The sequence below is a fragment of the Odocoileus virginianus genome, chromosome 18 (assembly GCF_023699985.2).
Source record: "Odocoileus virginianus isolate 20LAN1187 ecotype Illinois chromosome 18, Ovbor_1.2, whole genome shotgun sequence".
NCBI lineage: Eukaryota > Metazoa > Chordata > Mammalia > Artiodactyla > Cervidae > Odocoileus > Odocoileus virginianus.
Genome location: NC_069691.1, coordinates 48,154,316 through 48,175,674, shown reverse-complemented (window position 1 = coordinate 48,175,674; position 21,359 = coordinate 48,154,316). Strand labels below are relative to the sequence as shown.

The window sequence follows — 21,359 nt, the reverse complement described above, 5'->3', positions numbered from 1 at the left end:
CAACCTCCTAGCAGTAAACTTCCTAGTAACTAAAAAAAAAAAACTATACTGTTGGATTTTCTACTCTGTTTCAAATAATTGGGAAATTGAATAAATTCCCAAGCTGTCTTATTTACATTTCATTCCATATTTTTTGACTAGTCACTTAGTAAATGCAAGGTTGCACTCACAAGAATAATCTTTCATAGAATAAATATTTCAAGCTAGGTCATTCTGTACAAAATTAGTTTTTTGGAGAAAAGTAACTGTTTCAAAAAAGAGCCTATAAATCTATAAATATGATTGCTTCTGTAACTATTTCAAAGAGTCTAATTTGTTTATTTACTCTGAAGAAAATGAATCTGACATTATTATCTCAGAAGGTTGAGTGACTGTTTTTTGGATGGCTTGAATAGAGACCCATTTTGAAGACCAGGAGCCATGAGGCTAGACAAGCAGATGTGTCATTAGACTTCTAATTAGTATACCTTGTTTGGAGAACAAGTCTTTAGGCTGCTAATGCCTCTTGTCACATCTGGGACCATGAGTGAGAACAACCCCAAGTTCCCAGTGTCCTGAGTGGGCTTTTCAGAGCAGCACACCACTGGGGTAAAGACTACTTCCAGAGAAAACTTGATAAGACAACACACAGGGTCAAATATAAGGAAACAATATAAGATAGCTACATATTTTCAGTGTACCATGGTTCAGTTAATAATAGTCTTATTCCAATTTAATTTTTCCATGAACAGGTAATTAGCGATGGAAAATGTACAAAGTTAGAGACAAGAAATACATATATAAAGGGGAAATAAGTTTATCAGGAAAGCAATTGTCAGCAAGAGTAAATTGGAATAAAATACCAAGAAAAAACAAACAATTCAGTGGTACTGAAAATAGAAAATATGAGAATAATGGAAATATTTTAAACCTTGAAAATACACATTGATTATTTTAAGTTATAGTTTATCAATAAGTTGTGCATGTGATGCTTATTCGTATACATTTTGGTTAAACATCTTTTACCATGGATATCTCTAGCACTTAATACTTAGAGATGACTTTGCTTGAGTCTATGACAGCATTTCAGTCAAGAGTTTCCACTGACACTGTGGTATGAACCATTCAACTGCAACTCAAGAAGTTAGTAAAGGCCAGGTCATTAAGGAAAACACAATGCCAACCTAGCAAGCAATTTCCAGTCCATCAATTTTCCTGAACCTTGGGCATTCCATAAATACAAAACTACATTTAAATTATAAGTACTTTGAAAATGATAGACCAATTATCACAGATCATATTGCAATAATTTCTTAATTTCTGACACATTAATTTTTCTTATTTCTTTGCCAACTATTGTATTATCAATAAACTCTAGCCTCACTGTATGGAGGAAAACACCACACGGAAATTCTAAAAATAGAAAAGACCAACATTCTATTCTGAAATGGTCTCTATGGGCAAATTAAATAGAAGTGGTTTATTCAACAAAGAGATTTTAAGGAAAAGACTTTCAAACAAACAAAACTTATTAAAAAATAATGTGAAATAATTTTTCTAAATAGTCATATGTCTTCTCTCATTCTATTTTAAGTTGAAAAGTTCCATTCACCAGCCTCTTTCCTGTAATTTTTCTGTAATGATATACATATATTAAGTCTTCTCTGAAAGGTATATTACCAAGTTTGTAATCTCTGTGTAATAACTTCCATCAGAAATGCAGAAAACATGACGCTTTCATAAAACTTAAAAAAATGCAACAAAAGAGTTATTCATATTCTTGAAAAGAGTTCATTTTTATTGTTTCTGATCAAATTATCTAGTTACATGATAAATATTATATACTGTACATGAGTTAATGACTCTGATTTGAGAATTTTTAACTTTCAGAACTGAACTAAAGATCATACAAAGAGGAACAAGTTGATAAAACAATGCATACAATTTTAAATATATTTTCAGATAGTTTCCTGAAAAATATGATATCATCTGGACAGGAAAGTAGACAGACATCAGACTCAGGAAGACATGTTTTAAATCTACAGAAAAAAAATAACACCATAGAACAGCCGTACTTTTTCTGGTAGTCTTTTAAACATCTTGGCTCATGAATAATAAATTACTGTGTATGACATTATAATAGTACACTGAAAATATATGGCACATTTTCTTTTCATTTTGTTTTCCACAGCAGGTTATATAATATTCATAGAAAGGCAGTCTAGTTCTATTTTTCCCAAGTATCATAATCTATCATACATTAAAATACAAATTTAAGGAAAAGCCATTGCATAATTCATAGAGATGAAAGTGAAGGAGTGCAAAATTATTCAAGCATGTTCAATACAGTCTCACTCTGAACCTTTCCTGACCTTTGACCCACAGGTTCTTACACTTCATTTACATTACAAGCCAGACTGAATAATTGAATATGTAGTGGGTTTGCCTGAAGACACCTTGGTGAAGACACCATCCCAGAAAAAAAGAAAAGCAACAATTAAAATAACTTCATTCATTTTTATTATATTAATAGCTTTGCTCTGAAAATTTTATGTTTGACTGATAAAGTGAAAGTGTTAGTCACTGAATCATGTCTGACCCTTTGAGACCCCGTGAACTGCAGCCCACCAGGCTCCTCTGTCCATGGGATTCTCCAGGGAAGAATACAGGAGTATGGGACTTCCTTGGTGGTCTGGTAGTTAAGACTCCCAATGCAGGGAACCCAGGTTTGATTCCTGGTCAGGGAACTAGATCCTACATGCCACAACTAAGACCTGGTGCAATCAAATTTTAAAAAAGAAAAGAGTACTGGACTGGGCAGCCTTCCCCTTCTCCAAGGGATCTTTCTGATCCAGGGATCAAATCCCAGTCTCCTACATTATAGGCAGATTCTTTACATCTGAGCCACTAGGGAAGCCCCATTAGGGTTTTTTTTCTAACAGCTTCATATCATGAAATACATTGTTAAACACTTAATTGAAAATTATTGCCGCATTATAGGAAGACATTTAAAGATACTACAAATGATTTACATAGAATTTTATCAATTTCTATTTATTGACAAAGACAATTTTATATTTCATTGTTTTATGCACCTGAAACATCTCATTGTTGAACACAAAGTGCTAGTGATAGGAGATTAAAAAGGAATATTGATGAAGCCCCCACACAGGAAGTAGATATGAAAAAACACATGATGCACTGTCCTTAAGTGGGTGGGGGAGACTTAGTTGGAATATATTAAGTAGAATCATCTCTTGATAACCTTTTTTTTAAAAAATCACTTAAAGCTTTGTCACAGCGGAAGAGGCTGCATTCAGAATAACGAACTCTCCGTCGCTCTAAGAGTTTCAGGAGAATGTGGATAATTCAGGAGCATTCTGGTACATTTTGTACCAGGAATGTACCACAGATGGTGAAGATTCTGACACTGGAAGGAAAGCTGAACTGAAACAACTCAAAGGTTTATCTTTAATTTTTAATTATAAAGACATAAATGAGAAATAATTACAATGCATATGAAGAAAGAAAAATTATAAAACATTCCGTGATAAATTGAGTATTATTAGAAGAATAGGTTTGTGTATGCTCATGTCAATTGTTCTCACTTGTGGAACCCAATAACCCAGAATTCCATACTTACTAGGATCATACCAAATTCAGCACTCACAACAATGCCAGGTACCTAGAAGATGCTATAGGAATATTTGTTAAACCAATGATTGAATTATATAATCTCATGTTGAACACCAGCACGTATACATGTTCAAAAATGTATGTAAGGGATATTAATGTACAGCCAGGAATCAAAATCACTATTTTTTAAAATAATACTCTACCACCATCAAAACCTTTTAGTGTGTTTTATATGTAGCACTAGTTATTACTGATTGTCTTTTGGAAGAATTTTTTGACAAATATTTAGTCATTCTTCAAACACAGTCCAAGTAGTGTTTTATAATTCTATCATTAATAGTTGGAGAAAAATTTGACCCACATAGCTTTGTTCTTATGTTTTTGAGCCAAAATATTCTGGTTTCATAAATAAGAGATGGCCAAATCAAAAGACTGCACTGCTCGTATTTCCCACCAGAAATCATTGATATTGCAAAACACATCACAGAATTAAGAACATCTTCCTAGAAAAGCTGACTTTTTTTGCATTTCCAGTTTGAAGATGTTTATCCCACGAACAACAGCAATGATAAGTGTGTGTGCTTATCACACACTTTGGGGGAAGGGGGAAGGGAAGGAAAGAGAGGGGAAGGGAAGGGAAGAGAGGAAGGCAACATAAAAATGGTAGAAGAAAGAATGAGTAAGGGTATCCTAGCAACTGGCTCAGGGTTCTGTTCTTTAGGCTGATTTCTGATAGAAGCTTCTCCAGATATTTCCTTGCCTGAGTTATTTTCAAATCCTCAGGGGCTATATTTTACACATGGGCTCTAGGCATCCTTGTTATCAAAGAATATGTGCTTCACTTTTTAAGTAATTAGAACAACAACCTTTTCCTTATGGAAGTCGAGTATATTTTTAAAGAGGAATGATGGCTGGGATAAAAGTTTAATTTTAAAGTTATTAAATTAACACAGTTTCTTCCTATTGTGTCTTACTTGTTTATTCACAGAGAGTTTATATAGCAATAAGAATAAAACAGAAAAAAAAAAGAATAAAATGAGATTGCTATATTTTATCACTCTTTGTTGGGCCTTCCCTTGTAGCTCAGATGGTAAAGACTCTGCCTTCAATGCAGGAGACCCAGGTTCAGTCCCTGGGTTAGGAAGATCCCCTGGAGAAGGGAATGGCTACCCACTCCAGTATTTCTGTCTAGAGAATCCTGTGGACAGAGGAGCCTGGCAGGCTACAGTCCATGGGGTCTCAAAGAGTCAGACACAACTGAGTAACTAACACTTTCACTTCACTTTTCATCACTGTTTGTAATACTTGAACCAGCAAATAAAAACCAATGCATCTGCTGAGGAAGACAGATCAGATATTATGGGTGTTTTATTTGTATTCAATCAAGGAGGAACCTGTGTGTTCATATGCACTGTAGTTTCTAAAATATTTAATTGAAAAGCAGCCCACTGTCTTCCAGACACAAGCTTTAATTCTTATTATTTTTTAGCATCCCTCATTAAAGAGATGAGTTGGTGAACTTAAAGGTCTCAAATGAGTCATGGAAACTGAGATGGTGACTGTTTGCTTAGTTAAAAGCTGTTATTCACTGATCACTGGGCTGAACAAGATTGTTTCTGCACTGCTATGAATGGTCCCAAGAAGAGGATACAGTAAGGAATTATGTAGGCATTGTGGAGAAGAAGATTTGGTTGCCATTATATTCAAAATTACAGTCTTTTTTGGAATTCTAATCCTCATGGTCTTACCTTTCCACTGCTCATTGTTTAGGCAGGCTCAGCAAAGGATAGTGGTCTTGTCAAAAATACTGGAAAAACTGCACCAGAAAATCCTTTAGTTTTGCTTGAGCAAATTAGTTCAGGATACAGTCTTAAGAGATATTGAAATTTGTCACTTTAAAAAGTTTTGCAGTTTTTGCAACCCAATTCTTCTCTGAAATGCACATGACAGTGGCAAGTCTGTATAGTCTGCCAGAGCTGATGATGGTGCTAAAAGTTCCAATATCTCTATAATTGCATGTAACTCAGTCCAAAAGCCAAGGATAGGCAATATAATGTTCTAGTTTAAAAATTGAATACCCAAATGAACAAGCAAAATGTCATTATCATAATTGTTCTTGATAAGTAAATATAACTCAAAAGAAAAAATTACAATTATAAAGGTGCAGAAACTACTCTTTGAGTCACTGAAACAATTTCCAACTTATCCCCTAAATGAACTAACATAAATATTAATGCATAGGCTCTAGTTTCATTGATGATATTTGCCTTGGATAGACTGTTAAAATTAAAATGCCTTGAGGTGGAACCCATACTTATTATTTTCATGTGTTTCAGTCAAGTTCTTTACCTTGCAGTCTTTGCCTTGTCAGCATTAATGAGTACGGACAGACAGACTATATAAATGTCAGTGCTGTGTCCTTAGGGTGTGTTGCTTTTCTTTACTAGGTCAGCATCAACTAGATGAGAAATACAGATGGTATATGCTCATAAATTTTGAGAACTGTTCTTGTTATCTATGTTTCAAGGTCTGTGAAATCTATTTAGAGTTGGAGACAGGACCTCAAAGATTATTAATGATTCATTGGTCTAAGAACTGTGGCTTATATGCCTTCTGAGTTTCATTCTGAGAGGGCTCTAACTGATTGTTAGAGGACACCTGTGAATGTCAGTGTTGCCCACTTCCTATTTAATTAATATTGAAAAATTTTTCTATGTTTAGTGTTGGCAAGTCCCATCTTTCCTTGAGTACTTTTCACGGAATGTGTGCTCTGTAGATGAAAGAACAATTTAGCTGCCAATATAACTCAGTCTTCCAAAGTGAAGCAGGTTGAGGTATATCATGTTCAGAATAGAAAACTATATTTTTAAAAACAGGGTGAAAGACATTCAGAAAAGGGAATGTATAGTATGAAGGATACACTTATTTTCCTCTTAAAATCATAACTACATAAGTTGCACAGAGCGCTAAAACAGTTAACAACTTTCTCTCTTCCATCAAACATGCAGCCTCATTTTCTCACTGTTTTGCCCTAAAATTTCCATTATCTTCCATAAGATCCTGGGAATTTATAAGCACAACGAATGTACCCATATTTTAGGGATATACAGATTGAAAGCATCTATAATTTAAAATTAAAGTAAAAGTTGTTAGAATGAATATACCTATAGAATAGGAATTTACTATAGGATAAGTAGTGAGTACAGCCCCTTAAATTCAGCAACTGGGGGAGGCATAGGCTCTCCAGGTGACAAAGTGTTCTGGAGAAACATCCAGAAAGTATGGAGATGTTTTAGAAACCCTTGGATTTCTGCTTCTACAGCAACTTTCTGGAATCTGTTTTAAATAGTAAAGAAAGTTCTAGGTCCTCACTATAGTTAAACTCCAGTTCTAATAGCTGGGAAAGAAAAAGATGTTACATAGTATATGCTAAGGTATCAATACAGGGTTTCCTAAAATTCACATGCAACCACAGATTTCAGTGGTTGATATACAAAATTAGAAAAAAAGTGAAGCAAATTGCATGTAGAAAAATAACCAACTTTCTAATGTGACCATTTCAAAATGCTTCAGAATATCTATATTGGAATTTCAACCTATGTGTGGGTACTCAGGGCATATGCACACATTTTAATTTACACATCATTAATAGATTTGCAATTGGTTTAATTTGAAATATCAGGGTTTGACACAGGGCTCATTTAGGCAAATACTGCCTTAGGATGCTAATTACAATAAAGTTTCACCATTTTAAAGGGTATCTAGGAGTTCATTTTAAAAGGTATCTTCGGGAGTTGGTGATGGATGGGGAAGCCTGGTGTGCCGCTGCAGTCTATGGGGCTCACAAAGAGTCGGGCACAACTGAGCGACTGAACTGATCTGAACTGAGGAGTTCATTAAAGGGGACAGGTTCCTTTAAACTTTTTGGATTCAGATATATTTGCGATGTCACTGTTGCCATATGAGTGAAACATCAGAGTATTTTTTTTTTTTTTTTTGGCTGTACCATGTGGCATGTGGGATCTTAGTTACCCTATCAGGGATTAAACCTGTGCCCCCTCCATTGGAAGCACAGAGTCTTAATCACTAGATTGCCAGGGAACTCCATTTTAAATTAAAAAAAAAATTTTTTTCAGAGTATTTTCTTTGCATATATATAAGTATATATACCTAAGTAAAATTTAATCCTTTTGAGATAGAGAGATTTCTACCATATCAACGCCCTTGCTGAAAAAGTTGTTTCATGGCTAGTATTTTTGTATACTAGTGGCTAGTATATGTATTGGAAACATTCCAAGTTTCAATCTTAAAAAAAGAGACACTTTTAATATTCTCAAATGTAAAAACAAGTGATGTTCATAAATTTCTTTAGGGGTGTAGGTTCATTGCCTATGTCTATGTATGTCTAAACAAACATTGTATGTTTGCTTTTGGCAGAATTCATTTAATTTAAGCAATGATGAAGAACTCTAAAAATAAGATGTATGAAGTATAGAAAAAATGTATTCAAGTATTTCAGAGATATGTTGAGACAACACATAGCTTATCATCTACTTAAACCCACTAGCTTATCCTCAGAGAACACAAACAACATATCGAGCTTTAATCTACCTTTAGTACAAGAATATATTTCCATGATTTTGGTTCATAAACACTCAATGAAGAAGGACATGTTTAACTTCGAGATGCAGAGTCCTCAAAATAAAGTACCTAGTAGTATCTTCGGCTGTGGCATTTTCATTTAATGGCAACCCTTTTTTCCCCCTAACTGTATTGCCTACAAAGTAAGAAAATTTGGTGTTTTAGTAGCAAAAATTGCCAAATATACATTATTTTTACATTTGTTTTTTTAAAAGTACAATTAGGTAGACCAAAGTTCAATAACATTGAAACATTTTAGCTTTAAATGGAAGCTCTTGCTTTTAGTTTAATAACAGTTAAAGATCAGAAAATAGTACCATCTTGTTCAAAAGTGCCTTATTTATCCCTCTTAAATCTGATTTAATTGTATTCTTCATGATCAAACCTTTCTATGTCAGTAATTTGGCTTGAGTTTCTATCTAGAGAATCTGACCAGTAATTAAACATTTTTAAAAAGGATTATAGAGCTTTTTAAAAATACAACATTGATGATAAAAATAATGCAAAAAATAGCAAAACTGTAATCAGAGTCTGGTTCAATTTAACTCCAAAACTCTATCATATATTTGCACCTAATTACACTGCACAAAATGAGTTAATGCCCCATTGTAGTTGAAATAATTCCATGGGGTTGCTGATAAGTTTTAAGTAAAATTTTTATTTAGAATTATTCACAACTAGTGGATGTCTTATATATTGAAATTATTAATTCATAAATACAAAACAATCAATTCTCATTTATAGAAGTGACTTATTTATATAATGTAGAGTTAAAATCTTCCTTCCTTATGTTTAGGGCTATGAGTTGGAACCCATATAACTTTGATGGGAAGTCTGTTCTTATTTTAAAAAACCTTCCTAAATCTATTTTGGTTTTCATTAAATTCATTTTTACCAAAATGTAAATACTATAATCCTACTGAATTTTAAAGCCTCATTCTAAACTAAAATATAAAAGTCTTACTGAACTTTGTTCAACTACATCAAAACAATAAACATAATTACTTACAGATGATTAACCAACTATTAAAAATCTAACAAAACAAAGATGCTGGCTTGAATTTTTTCAGTGTTTGGCAACAAAGAAAAATACATAGCTATAATACTTTTTAAAAACAATAGTGTTTTTAGTATATCTACATTCATTCACAGATATATAAAGTTAAGAAAAGTAGATTTTATGTATAATATGATTGCTTAGGCCATTGAAAACATTTCCAAAGAGGGAAATTTGATATTTTAAACAATTAAATTTAGTATATAAACAATAAAAGTTTACTTTAATCTTCTGATTTTAATTTTCTATTACTTAAGTTGGTTCTATAGCATTTGTATGTACAATTTTCTATCATTATTGAGTGAATTTGTCACTTAACTATCTGATTATTTTTCTGTTTTGTAACTACAAGTATAAGAAAATAATTTAAAGCCTCAAGCTACATTTTTAAAATCTTCAACATTTCCTGTTTTTCCTTTTTAAAAGTTTTCTGTGCAAATTTAACTTTTGTGATATTTAATACTGAATTGAAAAATCAAAGAATTTCAAAGCAGTTTTCACATGTACTATTATGTGACATCATATTACATACAAACACATTTACAATAATACGTCCACTTGTAAAATTTACTGTGAAAGAACAGATAATCTTAATGAAATAGAATCCCAATAATACATATATTTTGTATTCATTAAAGGAATCATAACTGCCTGATGACTTTGCATAGCAAGTCATAATCACACCTTTGCATATGTCACTCGAGCACAATGGCCATCATTTGTATACCACACACACACACGTACACACACAGAAACACCCTTATGGCAAAAAGCCTTCCCTCTGAGTTGGCATACTGAGTTTGCACACTTGCACACTCCCTGATACTTAATCTTGCTGCTGATGAATATCCTCATGCCTAAGAATTTTATAGATAACCCAGTAGAAAATATTAAAAATCAAAAAGGCTAATGGGAAGCAGGCTCGGGAGATGGTGTCAATCCTCTTGGCCCGGTCGATGAAGACCTTCCTCATCTCATCTGGGCTCTTCGGCATTACTTGGACAGGATGGTTGGGGCCCTTTGGGGTCACACCTTCTTTGCTTTGCAGACAAGGCCCCATTCCATAAGCTGTGAAGCTGAAGCGGCTTTCCCTTATCTCATCATCCTGTCATAAGAAAAACAGAAGCACTGAAGTCATAGAATAAGGCAAGGCATGTATAACAAGTGCTTCAGAGCCATAACTGAGGCTTTATCATGATAAATGATAGCATTATTATAATGAAAAGATAAAGCATATCAAGGTGAGTTGACTTTTGTTTCCAGTCAAGTTTTAATGATTTATCCTGCTGTATCATATACATGAGTCCATTCAATAAAGCTCTCAAGTGTTATGTTTTAATGGAAAAACTAAATATTCTGGTATTCTCTACATATTGCCAGACCATCTAAATAAACTGGGCAAGAAAAAATTCTATTTGGCTAATAAGTTATCCAACATCTGTTGAGTCATCAACAAAGCGAGAGTTTCAGAAAAACATCTATTTCTGCTTTATTGACTACGCCAAAGCCTTTGACTGTGTGAATCACAATAAACTGTGGAAAATTCTTCAAGATATGGGAATACCAGACCACCTGACCTGCCTCTTGAGAAATCTGTATACAGGTCAAGAAGCAACAGTTAGAACTGGACATGGAACAACAGACTGGTTCCAAATCGGGAAAGGAGTATGTCAAGGCTGGATATTGTCACCCTGCTTATTTAACTTACATGCAGAGTACATCATGAAAAATGCTGGGCTGGATGAAGCACAAGCTGGAATCAAGATTACCGGGAGAAATATCAATAACTTCAGATATGCAAATGACAACACTCTTATGGCAGAAAGTGAAGAACTAAAGAGCCTCTTGATGAAAGTGAAAGAGGAGAGTGAAAAAGTTGGCTTAAGGCTCAACTTTCAGAAAACTAAGATTATGGCATACAGTCCCATCACTTCATGGAAAATAGATGGGGAAACAGTGGAAACAGTGGCTGACTTTATTTTGGGGGGCTTCAAAATCACTGCAGATGGTGACTGCAGCCAGGAAATTAAAAGACGCTTGCTGCTTGGAAGAAAAGTTATGACCAACCTAGACAGCAAATTAAAAAGCAGAGACATTACTTTGCCATCAAAGGTCTGTCTAGTCAAAGCTATGGCTTTTCAAGTAGTCAAGTATGGATGTGAGAGTTGGACTATAAAGAAAGCTGAGCACTGAAGACTTAATGCTTTTGAACTGTGGTGTTGGAGAAGACTCTTGAGAGTCCCTTGGACTGCAAGGACATCCAACCAGTCCATCCTAAAGGAAATCAGTCCTGAATATTCATTGGAAGGACTGATGCTGAAGCTGAAACTCCAACACTTTGGCCACCTGATGCGAAGAACTGACTCATTTGAAAAGACCCTGATGCTGGGAAAGATTGAAGGTGGGAGAAGGGGATGACAGAGGATAAGATGGCTGGATGGCATCACCGACTCAATGGACATGAGTTTGAGTATGCTCTGGATGGACAGAGAAGCCTAGCGTGCTACAGTCCATGGGATCGCAAAGAGTTGGACACGACTGAGCAACTGAACTGAATGGAAGATGTATAAGTAATTGACTTTTGAGTAAATAAGTCTGAAATGAAAGCTGATCACCCAAAGTACACGTAACTGTTGTAATCTTACAAAAAAAACTGGAAATTGATTTCTTAGCAATCTTTAAAAAGGATGTTCATTTATATTGCCAATAGTTTTCACTGCTGTGGGATTGTTAAGGCTAAATAACTGTTTTCTTTGATTTTTCTTTATCTTTATGGATAAATAATTGACACAGAACTGTATTAATTTAAGGTGTACTGCATGATGGTTTCCTTGAAAACAATGGCCTTAAGGTAACAGGAATGAGGAGTTTGTGCCCTGTGCTGTGGCTCCTGCCCGGGGGAGCTGTGTGGTGGCCTGAAGAGCGGGGGGGCCAAGAATGCTCTTGAGTGGCTGCCTCCCCACCCCCAAGATGGAGATGCTGTGTCTGGTGTATTACCTGCCTTGTCTGCCCCTAGAGGACTGAATAAACACAATATCAGGTTAAAGTCTATTGTGTCTGGAGGGTCTGACTGACAGTTTGAACCCAAAACCTCAGCGGTGGTGATGGAAGGTGACTTGGCTTTCAGACCCTTTCAGTCTCAATGTGGCCCAAGTTTCTGGGAGGGAGTTCTGGTGAGAACTTGACCCTGATCCTCCCTGAGTTTGAGATAGGAAACCCTGCAGGGAAAATACTGGGGATAAATTGTACTATTGGGAGATGGATGACACAGCTCTATGCCCTGTTGAATTAGCAGGAGGGTGATCATTGAGATAAAAACCAGTGGGAAACTAGGTTATAAAACAGGGGAAAGTGGTTCAAGATATAACTGATAATTGATAATCCCTGTGCAATGGGCTTCACGCAATGCAGGAGACATAAGAGATGTGGGTTCCATCCCTGGGTCAGGAAAATTACCTGGAGGAGGGTATGGCAATCCACTCTAGTATTCTTGCCTGGAAATCCCATGGACAGAGGATCTGGCAGGCTACAATCCATGGGAGTCTCAAAGAGTCAGACATGACTTAGTGAGCAAACAAAAATTAATAATAATAATAGAAGGAAAATAAATTAGATTCCTCAAGCCTTATCCTCTTACCTACACTCTGGTAGACATGGTGATTCAGGGAGGGCCCTAGGCCTGGGTTCCCAGGTGGCACTCCTTTGGGCAAGGAAGGAGAGGATGTATGATTTGTGGAGAAGTTTACCCTAGCAGCTGACATACTGGGTTTCACTGATGGGAAAAAAAAAAAAATCTGGGCCATTCAGAAGAAAGAGCTTGGCTAGAGAAGAATCTGTCAGCTCTCTTGAGGTGACTTTTAAAACTCAGACTGAAAAGAGCAAAAATGGACAGGATTCCTATGAAAGTTTCCTGGCAGGTTGTCGCCAGTCGGGAGGAAGGAAATGGTTTCAAGTTCCTGCAGCTGCTTCCCTTAAGGAACCCTGTTCAATCTGCTGCTTTCATCTCAGAAGTTAATCCAGTGATGCCAATGGGAATGCAAACCAAAGGGGCTGACAGGGTGGCTGAATTGGCTCCATCTGCAAAGACAGAAAGAAGTCTGAAGGCCAAGTTCTCCTTGCTCAGTTCTGAGTGGAGTCCCAGACTGTGCCATGGTTAACACTGAATAGCCATGGGTGGTAAAAACAGCTCTTTGGGACTGTGGAAGCCAGTGTACCATGTGCAGTCAGACTGTTGGAAAATGAGATGATATTAAGAATAATATTAAGAAGCTGATGGGGCACAGTGATGCTGGGTTCATAGGCATCATGGTCATAGTAGAATGATGATGACATGCAGATAGGAAAATAAGGGACTAAGATATATATAGTGGACTTCCCTTGTAGCTCACGGACAGAGGAGCCTGGCAGCCTACAGTCCATGGGGTTGCAGGTGTTGGACACGACTTAACGACTAAACCACCACCAAGATATATCCCTAATGGCTCAGTTGGTAAAGAATCCATCTGCAATGCAGGAGACCCTGGTTTGGCTCCTGGGTTGGGAAGCTCCTCTGGAGAAAGGGAAAGGCTATCCATTCCAGTATTTGGGCCTGGAGAATTCCAAGGACTGTATAGTCCATGGGGTTGCAAATAGTTGGACGTGAGTGAGGAACTTTCACTTTCACTTTCAAGATACATCCAGTAGGTGGCATCAGCCAACGACTAAATGTATTAATATAATTGGAAAGGATGTGACCATGAGTGAAGGACCTGGCCATTTTCTGTCTTGAGCCTAATCTGGGGCTATGGTTCCTTATGCCTGCCGCGTGCAGTCATGTCCAGCTCTTTGATGGCTGAACACTTGAGTTCACTAAGAAAATCCCCCCAACAGCCTCTACCAGATGGACATGGCAAAAACTGTTTAGGAGTTTCATTATAGGAATTCCAGGGTAGAATTCATTAGGTGATAGAGTCCCCATCTAGTTGCTGGCTCAGAAGGAAACTATGTGCCAAGGCAGATGTCTTAGATTGGCTTTTGACATAGTCATGGTGGTGTCCAAACCATGCAGCAATGGATATAACATGTCCCTCTGTTGCCCACTGAAGCTGTTGATGTGGTCAGAGCTTGTCCAGAATATTAACAAGATTAAAAAAAAAAATGCTCGAAAATCGCCTTTGGATTCAATCTCCCAAGGACAAGCGCTAACACGAAGCTGACAGATGGAATGCCACTAGGGTCTTTGCCCAGGGCTCTTAGAGGAGTCAACTGACTATAGAAGAAATAGGGCTTCTCTGCTCAGACGGTAAAGAATCTGCCTGCAATGTGGGAGATCTGGGTTCGATCGCTGGATTGGGAAGATCCCCTGGAGAAGGGAATGGCTACCCACTCCAGTATTCTTGCCAGAAGAACTCCATGGACAGAAGAGTTTCACAGGCTACAGTCCATGGAGTCACAAAGAGTTGGACAAAACTGAGTGACTTTGAGAGAGAGAGTCCATATTGAGCTTTGTTTACACTATAACAAAAGCCACAGCTGAAAATACTATTTATGGCTTGAAACAGGCACTTTTATATCAGTCTGGGCCCCTGGAATAGATCTCTTTGGATAAAGGAACACATTTACAAATGATCAATGTATAAAATGGCCCAAGAGCACAACATAGTAAGGGTATATCAAATTCCATCAGCTCACAGAGCAGTGTTTTAAACAGAAATTAAAACATTATTACTAGGGACTTCCCTGGTAGTCCAGTGGATAAGACTCAGATCATAAACAATAGAAGCTATATTGAAACAAATTCAATAAAGACTTTAAAAATGACCCACACAAAAAATAAAAATCTAAAAAAAAAAAAAAAGAAAGAAAGAAACACCATTATCACTAAAGACAGGACGGTCAGGACATGACCGGTTGGCTGGTTGGTTCACTGGACGAGTACACAGACCACGCGGTGACGGTAAGAAGCAAGTGTCTTTAGAAAGGTTTCTGGTTTCTGGTAGTGGACGTGCGTGTTTGGCAGTGGGGGGTGGGGGGGATAGGAAGGCTATTACTTAACTCAGTCCCACCTCACAGGTTTCCCTTTTCTATCCTTTTGTATCACCTGATGTCATGGTTTTGGGTCCACAACTGTATTTTCCAGTTGAAGGGCTCATTTCTATGCATCATACTGTATGTATTTATTTATACTAGAAAGCCATTCATGCTCCCTGTGGAAGCGGGATATAAAAGTCCTGTGTGCTTGAGTAGCTGGAAGGCCTCCCACTTAGATGAAGACACTTTATCTGCTGTCTTTCTTGCTTCTTATCCTACTGAATAGCTGAGCAAATGACATATTAGATCAAAGCTTATTTCTGTCTTGAAAGTACAAATGCCTCCTCAAACCTGTAATCACAGCTATGGAGCTGCACTGACAAAGCCACTTTACTTTGAATATTGATTTTAATAGAAAGTGACACTTTTGAAAAATTGAAACTTCAACATCATCATGCAGCATTGGCCTAGCATGAAATCTGGCCACAATTTGTAAAATAACCATATTCTATGTGCATGCAATAATGACAGTCCAGGCCAGGACAAGACTTCTCACACTGAGGTCCACGCAACAGCTGTCTCAGAATCATTTGGAGGCATGGCTGAGATCCAGTTTTCTGGATCTCAATTGCACAGATTTTCACTCATTAACATTTAGGTTGTCCCTGTCATCTGCAATTCCAAGCTCTCCAGGTGATCATAATGTTCAAATGTGTAGAAACAAAAATTTCCAAAAGACACAATGCATCTGTCCTAGTTAGCTGGAATTCATGGTGATGTAACATTTTTTGAATTCCTCTAACACTTTCTAGTTTAAATTTTAAGTGGTAGTTTATGAAAACATACTCTGTAATGACATTTGGGCTAGTACTGAGGTATTATTTTATTTTTTAATAATTCCTGTTTTTAAGTAAGGCTGTGTCTAGGAGAGGCTGTATGTGAGCCTATTTATGTGAACTGTATCTTTATTCATTTTTAAATTTATGGTGGACCAAAGAATATTTTAGGAATAGAATTTTGACAATTACATTTTATAATGTGATTTGGTGCTGTACTGTTTTCAAAAGCATCTGGGATATGATATCACTAACAAATATATCACCAGTGGCTTTTCTGTTAATTTTGGAGGTGAAGAAATAGAAATCTTCCATTTCAGTAAAAATATTTCCCTTGTTAAAACCTGTCATTCAAACATTTATGGGGGGCTTCCCAGGTGGCACAGTGGTAAAGAACCTGCCTGCCAATGCAAGAGACGCAGGTTTGATCCCTGGGGCAAGAAGGCCCCCTGGAGTAGAAATGGCAACCCATTCCCGTATTCCTGTTTGGAAAAGTCCGTGGACAGAGGAGCCTGGTGGGCTACAGTTGATGAGGCCGCAGAAACTCAGACATGACTGAGTGACTAAGCACATAACTAAAAAGTATATCAAGTTATTTTATGACAACTAATTTTTTTGCTTTGTAAAACTCAGGCAAAAGATTATCCTGTGTTTATGTATGTTTACAAGTGCAGTGATATTCTTTATTCCAATTAGCACTCAAATATTTTTTTGAGATAATTCAATTTTCTGGAGCTACCTTCAGCTTGGCTTTGTAATAGAGTGAAAGCCACAAAAGCAAGGTTTAGACAAACATCTAAATCTTTTGACTCACTATAGGTTAGCCAATGTTTAAAGTTCATGATATTAAGCCCCTTTACAACTCAAAATATAGACAATAATAAAGATTAAATAGAATAAATTAAAAATGAACTAAAGAACACGGCTGATTCAAGAAGTAAAATTGAAGAAACAGCTTAGTTTACCCACAAGTCAATCGTCTCAATATGCTTCAACCAAGTTAGAAGGATAGGCAATAAAAAATATAAAAAGTCATTTTGTTGGTGCATAATTCTTTCTACAGGAGGACCTGTTTTCACTAAATATGGAAATGAGAAAAATGTTTCAATAATTAAGCAACAATACCATTCTGTGAAACATTCTCAGTGCTTTTTCCACTTTATTTAGAGAATTATGCCAAAGATTGACTCATGTAACATGCACATTATAACTAGAATTATTACAGAAAGAAAATTCATGGGCAGATATAGTTATTCAATTGAATTTCTTCATCTTTATCATCAAACATAATATACTATCATGTATATGAGAAAAGAATTAATTTCCTATCCTCTTAGTTTTAAAATAGCAACAAAAAAAATCTTATCTGTTTGCTGGCATGGTGAAAGCATTAAGATTGCTAGTGAGTAGTTACAAATTATTAATCATATAACCCAGACTGAATGATGATTAATTATAACAATTGCTATGAGATACAACAGCATTAAATATGTTACTTTCATCCTGATGTTTTCCCCCTAGTGGATACCTTTGAGATGTTTATACAATGAAGAGGCTAAGTAAATAAAGGTTGTTTTGTTTAAATAACTTTCTGTAACTTTTAATTGTCAAACAGGAAAATGACAGAAGGAGGAAAAGTAAATGGATATTAATTCCCATTTATATGATTTCAAAGTATGTAGATTTTTTTAATGTTTTTAAATTTTTTTGAAAATTGCTAATTAACAAAACAATGGCTTGTTTTTGTTGAGAGAAATAAGCATCACTTAGAAAATTCTAAGGCTAGGTGAAGTATGTGAATGAATTAAAAGTTGTTCTCTAAAATAAGCATCAGCCTAAAACAAAAATCCTGTTTATTAAACATCTGTGTACATTTCCATATCACCCACCCAAATATGGAAGGCTTAAAAGAATACAACTATGTATGCTGTTAAAAATACTTTAGACTTATAAGTCAATTGTCAATATAAAATCCTTCGAACTTTGGCTCCCAGGAGAACCCTGCATTTATTATAGATGGCATATGAATTGGCTGGGCTTCCCACGTGGCTCAGACAGTGAAGAGTTAGCCTGCAGAGCAGGAGACCAGGTTCAGGCCCTGACTCTCGAAGATCCCCCGGAGAAGGGGATGGCTACCCACTCCAGTATTCTTGCATGAAGAATCCCATGGATAGAGGAACCTGGCAGGCTACAGTCCATGGGATCACAAAGAGTCACATACTACTGAGCAACTAACACTTCCACTTTCATGAAGTAGTTATAAATTAGCCAAATTCATGTTTGGTGTATTGAATTTAGATTCAGAAATGGTTTGGAGATTACTGAATGGTAAAATGTAAGCTTAAAAGGATGAATATTTTAGGTGAAACTTTATGAAAATATATATACACACATAGGGGAATTGAAAAGTCAATGAAATAATATTTTTTAAAAATCTGCATATCTGTTTCTAATTTAATGTTCTAGATTCTTTCAGTGCCAACTTATCACCATACTGTGACATAAGATTATATTTTACAGTAGATAGCATATATAAAAAGCAGTATGCCTATTTTATTTAACTGTGTGATGGAAGTCACTATACAGCATGTGAGCTTAAGTAGAGACTATATTACTATATTGAATATTATTTTCCTAAACAGATATTTCAGAGAGGATAGAGCTTTAAGAAATAGTTGTATTTAACATACACTCGGAATACTTGTTGCAGGAAATAATCAAATTTTTATAATTTTTCTTTTACATAAGAAGAAATGTCTAACCCCTGTACATCGGTCATTCAAGTAGAATTTAGTTTGAAATTATTGAGAAACTACTTTTTGTCAAGTATATATCAAATACTTACCTATTGAAAGAATATCTTCTATTTTAGAATATAGCATAAACTGACCTCCAATGGAAACTTTATAAAATAATTCCATGTATACAGGTACTACATTGCTTCCAACCATGAAGCCTCATCTGTTCAACCAAAATAGTATACATATATATTTATTACTGGGCTTCCCTGGTGGCTCAGTGGTTAAGAATCTTCCTGCAATGCAAGAGACCCACATTCAATCCCTGAGCCAGGAAGATTCCCTGGAGAAGGGAATGGCAATCCACTCCGGTATGCTTGACTGGAAAATTCCATGGACAGAGGAGCTTGGTGGGCTACAGTCCATAGGGTCACAAAGAATCGGACACAACAGAGCGACTAACACTTTTTTCACATTTTTCATATTTATATCTGTCCTAAATTTATATTTATTTTCATATTTATATTCTAGACCTCACAAAGGGTATTAATACAAGGCAGAAAAATCAATTATTTGTTATTCTTAATAGTTACCTTGAGTTACTTTTTAAAGTAATACAGGACATAAATACATACATAAATAAGGTTTTGTACAGATAATCAAAACACAGTCAATTATTTTAAAAAGAAAACAAGCAAAAATATATACTTGGCAATTAGTTTTTGAATCTAGAATTTGTGGTCCATTCTTATTTCATTTGCATACACAAGTAACAATATACAAGAATAAGCAAGAAGATATACTAGAACACCACGTGTATGTATTTTCGCTCAGCAAACTTGCATTGTTACATTGCAAAGCAAAAGCTGTATGAAATGCATTAAAGCAATCCCATATCATCCATATTTCTCAACAAATTACATATGTTCAGAAATATTTCTGCATGTGTTTAAACCGTCCAGGACTAAAGTAATGATATCATACATGGGGAGAGCAGCTTCTAACCAAAATACTTTTGTATCATGCATACACCCACACACACAGCACTGGGGATAAGCATTTATGGCAGGGTGCGGTGGTGTGTGATTGGCACACAGCAGGCTAAAACAGTGTGGGGTGGGGAAATTTGGATACAAGTGCGAATGTGTATTCTTTCATAGTATACAAAAAGGATTCCTTGTACCTTTATAGGGGAAAAGGTAAGGTGTAAAAGATCGCATGCAGTGCCTAGGCCAAATGCTAAACAAAGTTAAAACTTTCCCCGGAATAATATGTTTATCAGTGTAAGGCCCTTTGTTATGTGAAGTTTTCTATAATGGGGCAATTTTATTTACTGCTTCTTCTGCTGAATTAAAATACTATGAAAAACATGCAAATCAGTACTCATAAAAAGAAAGGGTATTCAGTTAATTTTTAAACTTATCTTGATTATATTAATTTAATAATTTAGATTGCTCAGACTGTCACTAAGCAAAGTAGATACTTTTGGTTTTTTTTTTAATGATGAATTCATTTGGCCCAGAGGGCTATAGGTTGAGAAAAATTGTTTTCAAAAGTGAAAATGATCAACCTTAATTATCATCAACCTGAATGATAATTAGAATGTTATAAAAATAAATGTGATGCATATATTTCTAATCAAATGTATTTGCATTTATTGTATTTGTAAAATGTATTTGCATTTTCTTAAATAATATAGTTAGTAAACCATATTGTTTCTTTTTTAAAAAATAAGTATTTATTGAATGCTAGCAAAGGAAATCTGTATCTTCATCAGAGTTATTTTTGCACTGTTTTGTCATGCAATATATAATTGAATATATATTTCATACTAACACTCCTTATGTACTGTTTAGTTACTGAAAATTTAAATGTATACCTCTCCCAAAGAGGCAACTATGTGTCATTATGAAAATTCAAAGCAATGAATTTTTTTTTAATTAGGATAACTGCATAAAACTAATTGGATCATGTGAATTTTCCCCCCAGGGATGAAAATTGAAGTATGTAGTTACAGCAGGAACAACTATGAAATTTTAGTAGAAAAGAAAAATAGTAGAGGGAGTATTATAATATAGGAATATAATTAATAGCTACTTTAAAATAATCTTTGATCTAGACACTTGTTATGAAATTAAGATCACTTCACTATTCATCTAACAGTATGTCTGTTGTGTATTCACCTAGTTATGTCTATGCTTAACTGAGATTTGTGGTAAAAATCATCAGGAGAGGTAGTTTTTAATATACTTTATTCCAGAAATTTTAATTTAGTAGACTGGCTGTTTGAATATGATTTCCCAAGCTAAATTCTTGGCTTTGAGTATATTTAAAATTTAATCGGAGTGATATATTATGATCTCCAAGTCAAATCACTAATATGCCCTACTGTAGATTACATTTCTACACACTGAGCCATTCTAATTGGAGGTGTGTCCTTGTGATCTATTTTTAATCAAATAT

At 35.5% G+C, this 21,359-nt stretch overlaps 1 protein-coding gene across 2 annotated transcripts in view; it reads right to left on the bottom strand.

Annotated features, from left to right (window-relative positions):
* Nucleotides 1-3,256: 3,256 nt before the first annotated feature.
* The window catches only part of GLRA3 (glycine receptor alpha 3), a 188,665-nt gene continuing 170,562 nt past the window's right edge, over nt 3,257-21,359 (bottom strand). For both annotated transcript variants that reach the window (XM_070480668.1, XM_070480669.1), the window contains one exon: nt 3,257-10,418. In XM_070480668.1, the coding sequence (XP_070336769.1) occupies nt 10,140-10,418 (279 nt within the window). In that variant the 3' untranslated portion in view covers nt 3,257-10,139. The remainder of the gene's footprint in view (nt 10,419-21,359) is intronic.